Source organism: Centruroides sculpturatus, unplaced genomic scaffold (genome assembly GCF_000671375.1).
Source record: "Centruroides sculpturatus isolate CEXI.00-Female unplaced genomic scaffold, Cexi_2.0 scaffold2089, whole genome shotgun sequence".
NCBI lineage: Eukaryota > Metazoa > Arthropoda > Arachnida > Scorpiones > Buthidae > Centruroides > Centruroides sculpturatus.
In genome coordinates this window covers 59870-69707 of record NW_019386847.1, presented here as the reverse complement: position 1 = coordinate 69707, position 9838 = coordinate 59870, and the positions used below count along the sequence as shown (strand labels likewise).

At 29.4% G+C, this 9838-nt stretch overlaps 1 protein-coding gene across 2 annotated transcripts in view; it reads right to left on the bottom strand.

Annotated features, from left to right (window-relative positions):
• Window positions 1–5708: 5708 nt before the first annotated feature.
• Window positions 5709–9838, bottom strand: part of LOC111615842 (solute carrier family 22 member 4-like) — a 10140-nt gene continuing 6010 nt past the window's right edge. The window contains exons 2-13 of one of the 2 annotated variants that reach the window (XM_023357275.1): window positions 9081–9195; window positions 8622–8973; window positions 8434–8537; window positions 8199–8353; window positions 7952–8120; window positions 7716–7863; window positions 7534–7628; window positions 7219–7433; window positions 6962–7143; window positions 6854–6885; window positions 5968–6075; window positions 5709–5821 (exon numbers count right to left, since the gene is read on the bottom strand). In XM_023357275.1, the coding sequence (XP_023213043.1) occupies window positions 5761–5821; window positions 5968–6075; window positions 6854–6885; window positions 6962–7143; window positions 7219–7433; window positions 7534–7628; window positions 7716–7863; window positions 7952–8120; window positions 8199–8353; window positions 8434–8537; window positions 8622–8973; window positions 9081–9109 (1650 nt within the window). In that variant the 5' untranslated portion in view covers window positions 9110–9195 and the 3' untranslated portion in view covers window positions 5709–5760. Of the gene's footprint in view, window positions 5822–5967; window positions 6076–6449; window positions 6596–6745; window positions 6886–6961; window positions 7144–7218; window positions 7434–7533; window positions 7629–7715; window positions 7864–7951; window positions 8121–8198; window positions 8354–8433; window positions 8538–8621; window positions 8974–9080; window positions 9196–9838 lie in introns of those variants that run through there. The other variant, XM_023357274.1, reaches the window with a different exon arrangement.

The following is a 9838-nucleotide window of genomic DNA, read 5'->3' as shown; positions in this document are numbered from 1 at the left end:
TAATTAATGGATATTTTAAATTGGAGGTAATCGCCGAAATTCTCGTCCGATTTCAAAAATTCTTTCACCAATATTTACAATGGAACTTCAGGGTGGACATAAGCTGTATATTATTCCGTTAAACATTCATATAAATTAAAAGATATCATCTAGGATTAAGGCTTTTATGTCCAACAGATGGCGCTAACTCCGCGAGTACGACGCCCGAAGTTTGCTTTTCTGTGAAAATGAACTAAAGCGGATCATCATCTATCTATCTATATAAATAAAAATGTAATGTTCGTTTGTTCCTACCGATTCCTTTGAAATTTTGATACAACGTTGCATTCGAATACGCACGTGTTTTTATATAATATACATGTGGAAATCCCCCCGGGAGATGGACAGGATTAAGGCTTACCGTAAAGAACTCTGCTTCTATTTATACTATTTTAGATGCGGTTTTTTGCGTTTTAATAGGATACGTCAAGAGAATGTACACTAAGAAGGGATTTTTCGAAAAATCCCCCCACGGGGAAGTGTTATACATTTATAGTAGATACATTTTGAGGCACAATAACGCGTGATGGCGTCTGCTAATATTAAATAAGTACAGGAGAAAGATTTGAATGTGACAAACGAACTTAAACACTATAATATTCTAAGAATTTACTCTTCATCTACAGCGCATTTACCAGTAGTTACATCCCTAGTGGTACAGGGTATTTGGGCCATTCAAAAATCGGTTCTTGTTATGTTATTGACGTATGCCCTGGTTTAATAAACACATTTCTCTTACTAACGGAAAAAATAGGATACTTTGCTTACTTCTGCAATGTAACGTAACCCTATGTTTTGCATTAGTCCTTCTTGCATTGTGTTTTGTTTCGTATAGCACGGATTCGCAAAACACGGTAGTTTTCGGAACGTAACTACCGTGTTATACGAGGGATACTTATATACTGTTTGTTTTTATATACAGGGTAACCATATTTAGTTTCCCTATTTAGAGCACTTTGTAACTGTAATCAATAAACGGACTGACACCAAAATTTGTATACAGAGTATACAAAGGATGCGAAAAAGGATTTTGCAAAAACTTTTTCTAGGAGACGTCTTACAGGAAAAATGCATGAAAAAAAAACCAACATAAACACTATGTTGTTTTATTTCGTTGCACGTGAACATTACAGTTTCATAAAACGCCCCGTAATTCAAATTCTCCTGGACCCCATGAAGCTATAACGAGTCAATGTAAATGAATTACCAATATAATACAAATTTAAAAGTGGGACGGATTTCCTGGATTTCGTTTTCATTTTCAGGAGTCATTTTGATATTATCGTAAAGACGATAAAGATCTGTAACTTCTGATTTTAAGAGTTGGTGCTAACGCTATTAATATCTCTAACTATCGAAAATATAAAGAAATATAATTTATTGATAACTATAATTGCCGTAGTATATAGAAGATAGAAAATTGCCGTTTTACAACGAAGAATCTTAAAAAGTTCTGTTTTAAATCTTATCAAATGCATTTATACAGAAAATTATTTAGAGAGTTTCATACACTAGCTTCAAAGGCCTTACTGTCTTTCCTCAAATCCTAACAGGCAATTAGGGGAATAGTCATGTCCTTACGAAGCCAATTCATATTCTCTTAGTAGAAACGTGACCCCTTAAAAAGGTTACTTATAAATATTTTTATATCATTTAAATTTATTAAATAAGGTCGTTACAGATGTTTAATTGTTAAATTTATCTTGTAAAAACGCAAAGTTTTGTTAGTTCATATATCTCTTGCTGGCTATTAGTAGCATCTTCATTTACAAAGTAATCAGTAAATGTACTATATTTTTCATGCAATAATATTCTAGTTCTATTATAGCTTTAAGAGCTGTAATGAATATTTTATTACCTTTTAACAAAGTATTTTTAAATATTAACAATAAGTTTTTTATTTATATTATTTTAGATGTACAACTTATGTTCTTGTAAAGAAATCAGAAAATCAAGAAGCAGTGGAGGATAATAGTACAGCAAATAAGTTAATTTAAAATATCCAATAATAATTAATGGAAATGAAATCGGTATATCTCATATTTCTTCGAAAAATGCATTACAAAACATTAAACTTCATCACGGGTAAATTGTTAGAAAAAAAATAATAAATATGAATAGTCATTTGCATAAAATTTTATTAAAAATCTCAAATGCAAGGACTCCAAATTATGTTCAGTTGTAAAAAGTATTGAGCATGTTGTGTTGAAGTTGTTATATTTTTGTAATATTCAGTTATTTGCATCATTAACTTTTTGTCTATAATTTACACTAAAGTAGGTTTGCAGTTTTTAAATACAAAGACAATAAACTAAATCAAAGTGAAGCCCTTACTTTCTAATAAAAAGAAGGAAAATAAAATAAAAGCAAAACATATTAAGTAACGTAAATTTAAATAAGGATTATGTACGGTATAAAATGGATAAATGTTAATAATTAATTTATAGACATCGGTAAATTTATAGTGTAATTTTAAAAAAGTATTTAAAAGTTTATTAGATTTAATCTAATTGCGAATTGTATTTTTAGCAAAATTTTTCATTTAAAATTATAAGCGTTTTGCATTGTGTAAACATTCTCATAGAATTGTCAAAAGATGTCTCCAGTATTGTTACTTTAATTTATAAAAATTACAGTTTATTAATACTAAGAAAGATTTGAGAAATCGTTGTAAAGAAAGCAAAACAACAGACAAGGACTCTTGCTCGACTTTCCCTGCACCCAAACAGGAGTTAATAAGACCATTAGGAATACGGATAATTTTCAATTATGTTACGATATAATTCAATGCTATAATATAAAATTTACATTTAAAAAATAATAATTTTGTCGAATTGCGATGAAAATCTTCATTTTAAAAAATAATGCGAAATTCCACAAATTATAAAAAAATTAATGTGTGATGCCATCTGTTATTAAATATACCGAACTCCCGATTATCGATAAAGATTTTATTGTGGGACCTCAAAGTTTTACTGTTGAATACAAGTTGAAAACCCCTGACCAATTCTATACAATATCGATTCCACATTTTATACTCTAATGATGATTGATTTTGTACTCACAATAGTAAAACAATTGTTTAAATCTTTATAATTAGTTATTCTTCTGTTTTTAATTGAACATACACTTTTTACACGATAAATGAAACAATTAATTAAATTAACTTCTCCCTACGCGATGTTTATAGTCCTTGAACACCTATCATTATGACTGTAGTAATCAATACATATTTTGACTATTTTAATGCTCAAAATTGTTTTCAGTGTAGAGCACCATTATTAACTGTAAATTTGCAAGCTTATGAAATACTATTCACGAACGATAATTTTATACCTCCTTTTTTTTAAATTATTTTATAACAGTTTATTTATATTTAATATTATAACGAAAATAATTTAAACATGAAAATCCTCTTCAAAAATATTAAAAGTGTTTCCTGTAACAAAATATAATTGTGTTACTCAAAAATATCTGATAACACTATATCTTTAACAAGTAATTTTGAAACAGTATTAGTTACTAGAATTTAACTCTGTAACGAAAATTATTATAAACTAAACATGCTCTTCAGGAAGATTTTTAGACATATTTACTGTAACTAAGGATAATTCTGTTACGAATATCTGAATAAACTGTGTCTTCCATACTTTAATAAACATTGCTTTATTTGATATAAATTATTTCGTATCATGCGTAATTTTTTTAATTCTTTACTTGTGATAAGTTGTTATCCAATTGTGAATTTTTAGTTATTGGTAAAAATAAGGTCAAAACTATGCTTATAATAATAATCGTTTCAAAAAAAAAGGTTAAACAATGCAAAGGGAAATAAAATATGATCATTTATGCTTAAAGAAATTATATAGTATTTCAGATTAAAAAACGACAGAAGCTGGTATTGTAGCCAGGGAGTAGAATAGTATGTTTACACCGATATCATAGACTGAGAATGATGATTCAAAATATGAAAGAACAGTTGTTATTCTGTAGAAGAAATGTTAAATTACGAATAATTAAACGTTCTGTCTTATTTTTGTTAATTCGTTTTATTTAATTCTGGTAATTGTGTTTCTTATTTAAGTGTTTTTTTGGCAATTTTATGGTTTTATTTCATATATAATTGTGTACAATTAGCATCTGCTTTTATTAATTTTGCTGTACAGCACAGTTTATAAATAGAATAGCTAGAGCTTAATTGTTACGAAATATTAAACAGTATAAATTATTACATATTTGTAACATTTCATTAAACCCGGTATTGTGAAAAAGCATAAAAACAATAACGGATAAATTCTAAAATCTAATTTAATAATTATTATATGAATAATTAATTAATCTTCAAGCTCAATCGTGGTTATAGAACTATAAGAGGCTAAATGTAAAATCATAATTTTCAGAAATGGGTTTTGAAAATCGTACTAGCCAAAAATTTGCTATTTTGTTTAATCGTTTTGAGTTGTATAATCTCCTTAGGTCCCAAATAAAACGTGTTCGATATAATAATAGGAATAATTTATTATTGGAAAACTGCAAAATTTAGAGTTATGCAGAATATAATGTATATTTTGCAATTGTTTTGACAGATTTTTTAAAACGAATTAACACTGACTATAGTCTTATTTACTTATGCTGCATTGTTATCAATCGGCAATTTTATCACAGGTTAATTTCATTGTATTGTATAATACACAAACGCCAGAAGTTTTATTGCGTTCTATTACACGATGCCACTACTGAATATTTTAATGGAAATAATTTAAACCAAGAATAAAGAGTAAACCAATTACCTCGTGTATTACTTTTTGTACGTGAATGCTTACTGGTTAAAACTAACAACAATGAACTTTTTATATAACAAAAATGACACTCCAGAAGTTTCTTTTTTGATTGAAGTATAAGTTTGTTAATATTTTCGTTAACATTAGTTTAATTAATACAGGTAATAATACTTACTTTTAAAAGATCTCATGCCGTTTTTAAAATAATTTGAAATAATTCACAAAAATAAAGAATTCTTAATAAAAAAAATGGTGATTAAAAAAACAACAAATTGCTCAAAGGGAATGTAGCTGTATCCATAACGTCTGGTCAATATTTATCAGGCTGCGCGGCCATTTTAGTCATTATTCATAATGGCTGGGCATTATAAATAATGTCCTATTGGTTCACTTGGTCCATGACATAACAGAGAGAAAGTATGGAAATCGGTAAAAAATGACCCCCAGATTTTTAACTTTTGGACTCGGGACCTTAAAACGTATAGAAATGCAAAAAAAAAAACTTCGGAGGTTTTTTCTGTATATATGTTGTGTATGTTGTGTACCCTTTCGAAGTTTAATAACTCCTGTGCTTTTTGTCGAAAATTTCTGAAATTTTCGACAAAAATTTTATATAGAGGTTAGTATACTAGGGGATTGATGCTATTATATTTTTCTGGTTAAAGATCGAGGGAGTAAGGAAAATAAAGGGGTTGCAGGTCATATCTCTAGTAAGGTCAGACATAATGACGATTTTACTGGTTATTATAAACATTATAAAACTCATTTCTACTCCGAAAATTAAGGCTTTTGCCATTTTATAATCATTAAAAGTATAAAAATATTTGATAATAAAATATCATAAAAGATAATGCCACAAACGCAATTTTATTCATAAATAATTATTTATCTTATCACAAATAGTTAAGTGCATTGTAAACAGTACAGCAAACGTATTTCTTCAATTTTCTTTTACATAATCTTCTTTCTCGAAATTCCTTGTAAGCACGTATACTTTATGCCTGAAAAACAGCGAAATTATTAATTACATATTTGATAGTCCATCGGTTATAGTAACGACGGAACCGTTTTACGATTTAAAATGAACTAACTTCTTATTATTAGAGTCATCAACCAATATTTAAAAAGTATTTTTTTAAGAACAAACCTTCCAATAGTTTCTCCTTGTTCTATGGTATCCACCAACTCCATATTTTTCGTTTCCGGTAAGAAAAACACTAATAAACCTCCGATAAGTGACAAGGTACCAAATAATGTCCGATTATTAAAAATACAAAGTGTGGATTTACTTTTACAGATTTTTCAATCATTCTAATTGTTTTAAGTGTTGTATCAAAGTTCAGTATGTCGATATCATTAATTACCATATACTTATTACCCGCTGAGATCTATCCAACTGTTGTACGTAATGTTGGTTTAGGATCATGTTCAATGATGGGGCGCTTAGGAGCAATAGCGGCTCCATTTATGAAAGAAGCAGTAAGTAATGAAATTGAAAAAAATTGAGAAAAATTATGTATATAAATGTACTGAGCATTTTCAACAATTATACTATTAAATTTCCTATTTTATTTATCTAGGCAATCCATGTACATAGAGTCTTTCCTCTTGGGCAGNATCGCAGCAGCAGATTTATTATAGTATTAATATTCATAGATAACTGTCTACCTTATCACAAATAGTTAAGTGCATTGTAAACATCAAACTTGTTTCTTCAATTTTCTTTTGCATTATCTTCTTTCTCGAAATTCCTTGTAAGCACGTATACTTCATGCCTGAAAAACAAAGCTAAATTATTATTTACATATTTAATACTCTATCAGTCTTAGTAACGACGGAACCGTTTTACGATTTAAACTAACTTATTATTATTAGAATCATCAACCAATAATCAAAAAAGTGTTTCTTTTTTTTTAAGAACAAACCTTCCAATAGTTTCTCCTTGTTCTATGGTATCAGCCAACTCCATGTTTTTCGTTTCCGGTAAGAAAAACACTAATAAACCTCCAATAAGTGACATGGTACCAAATAATGCCAAAGGAAAAGATCTGTCTATTTGAGATGCCTGAAATGACAAGACCTCTATTACGGTTAACACAGAATTTTTTAAGAAATTCATAAACTACGTCATTAGTATTTACCGCTTCTTTCATGAAAGGAGCAGCTATGGCTCCGATTCTTCCTACCGTCGAGCAAGATCCTAAACCAACGTTGCGGACTACAGTGGGATAAATCTCGGACGATAGAAGATATAACGAGCTAAAGGATACGGACAGACTGAATTTGGACACAACAGCTAAACTAATGAGAACTTTATGGAAATCTGCAATGAAAATTATTGAAAATTGTAAAAAATACTTAGCATTGAAAGAAATAATTGGACATATTTGAAACACACCTTTAGGTACAGCGATAGCTACCAGACAAGCCGATCCACTTACTATCAAGCAAGCTATTTGCGTATATCTCCTACCAACAAATCGCTGAAAGTAGTAATATGAAAAACTCGCCGGTATTTCTAATAATGCAGAAAGAAAGAAGAATAAGAGCACGTCCAACCCAATGTCGTCGGCCGAGAATGATAACCCGTAATAAGATATTACGGTGGAAATCCTGTAAAGAAACTTCTTTGTACAGCCAACGAATAAAGGCCTTTCGTATATAGTCTACCGACAATGTTCTTACAGAAAATTTAAACGAAAATAAAACTTACCAAGCAACGTACAATATAAAAGACATTCTTCGTAAATTGGGAGATTTCATTATATCCGAAAAGGTCGCCTGGTTATTTTGGTTTCTTTTGTTTTCCTAAAAAGATATTATTTTAAATTTCACGAACGTTGATTTAAAGGTTCATTCGTTATTTATTTGTTATATTTTCAAAAAATTAATGACCTTTTCGTTCAACTCGGAAATGATTTTTAGTCTCTCGTTCAAATGATCGATTTCTCTCTTGTTTATTTTTAACGCATTTATAGTCACGTTTTCCGCTTCGTTGACTCGATCTTGAGAAAGAAGCCATCTCGGAGATTCGGGTGTAATCCTATTGTGGATTGAATTGTTTTAAATTTAAATATTGATATTATGAGACAACGTAAAATAAAATCAAAGGTGCAGAGGAAAATCCTTACCACCACAAAAGAAGAAATATTAAATAAGTCAAAGTATAAATTAAGTTTATATAAAACCAGTCTCTGAAAAGCCAGACGAGTCCAGGAATAATCATTTGTCCTAATCCCCAACCGACTTTGTTGAAAAACCCCACAATTACTCTATAATCCTTTCCAACAACTTCAGTTACTATACATAAAAAATCGTTAAATTAATTAAATATAATTCGTGCAAACATTTAAATGTACTAATGTTTATAACACGTACAAAGAACATATACAATTAAGCAGGTAGATGCCTGTCCTAGGCCGAGAAGAAACCGAGATATTGCAAACAACCAGAAATTTTCAGAAAATGTACATATCATGCCGAAAAGAAATGTCCACGCCGAGCTTAAATAAAGTACGGGTTTTCTGCCAAATCTATTTAGAAAATACTTAAAATTACAAACAAATTTCATGTTAATATGCAAAACTTAAAAAATGACGGTAATAAATCTTACTTATCTGATAATTGTCCTCCGATAAAAGTAGATAATAAATATCCGAAAAAGAAGAGAGATTGAACTAACGACGGTAAATATGCATTTTTGCATACCAAATTCCACTGTAAAATGAATTTTTAAATTGAAATTTCACAAAATAAAAATTAATTTTATTTTTAAGAATAAAATAATTTCGATCTTCTTACTTTTTCAGTTATGGTCGACTTGTAAAATGAATGATCGTAATCCCAGGAATGACAGGGTACTCGAATCTTTTCTCCTTTCTCTGTAATGCTATAAACATCACACTGATTAGGTTTCTCTTTATCGACAATTTCTTCCAATGGAATAGTAAAATTTTTCCATTTTTCAGTGGTAGTATTAGAACTGTTTAATGGTGTCGTGCACCAATAATTTATTTTCGGTGCCATAAATGTTATTGCAAACATGCTGCATTCGTTAGGAATGTTCATATATATCATAAGTATCATCAAGAACAACTGCCATTTACCCCAATGTCCAATGATATCTATTATGTCTTCTTCCTTGACTCTCTCACTGGAATATTAAAATTTTTGTAGACCCGAATTACTTAATATCAAGTTTATTCTCTAGAAATGCGAATATATTTAATTTTTAAGTAGAAGAAATATAAATAGTCTTACCTATTAATTTCGTTAGATATATTATTCATAATAAAAACTTATAAACGACTTTGACTACATAACATATTTTATCATATAACTTGCTTCTTGCTTCTTGCTATTATATGACTTGCTTCTGTTAACAAAATCAAATATTAAGAGCCTTTTAGAAATTTTCATCATAGATGTATTATTTTTTTAAGTCTAATTCTAAACGCAACTAAATGAATTTTATATTAATACTAGCTGTTACCCGCGACTTCTCCCGCGGAGGTTTTGCAAGCAAACCCCATTTATATTCAGTATTTCAACAACCATAGTAATTGTTATATAACACCTATCGCCGAGAATGATGAGAATTGCTGAGAATCAAACAAACTGTTTTCAATTTCATGAATTTTCTGGAACTTTTATAATCGTTCTGTAATCGAACCAATACGCAATAACAAATTCGAATTTAAAAAGGTTCGAACATTTGGTTAAAAAATCAAAATATATAAAAATATTTATAACAATGTCTGAAATGTTATTAATTTAATACACTTAAGTACTTAATGAAGACTAAACGTAACAAAAAATCGCACTTAAAATACAGTAGAAGCCGTTTTTTCGATTAAGCCTTAATGCTCTCCCTCTCTCTCCCGTGAGGGAATTTCGGAAAATCCCTTCTTAGTGTGCATTGCCATGGCATACCCTACTAAAACGCAGATAAAAACAAAAAATCGCATCTAAAATAGTGCAGTAGAAGCCGTTCTTCCGGTTAAGCCTTAATGCTCCCC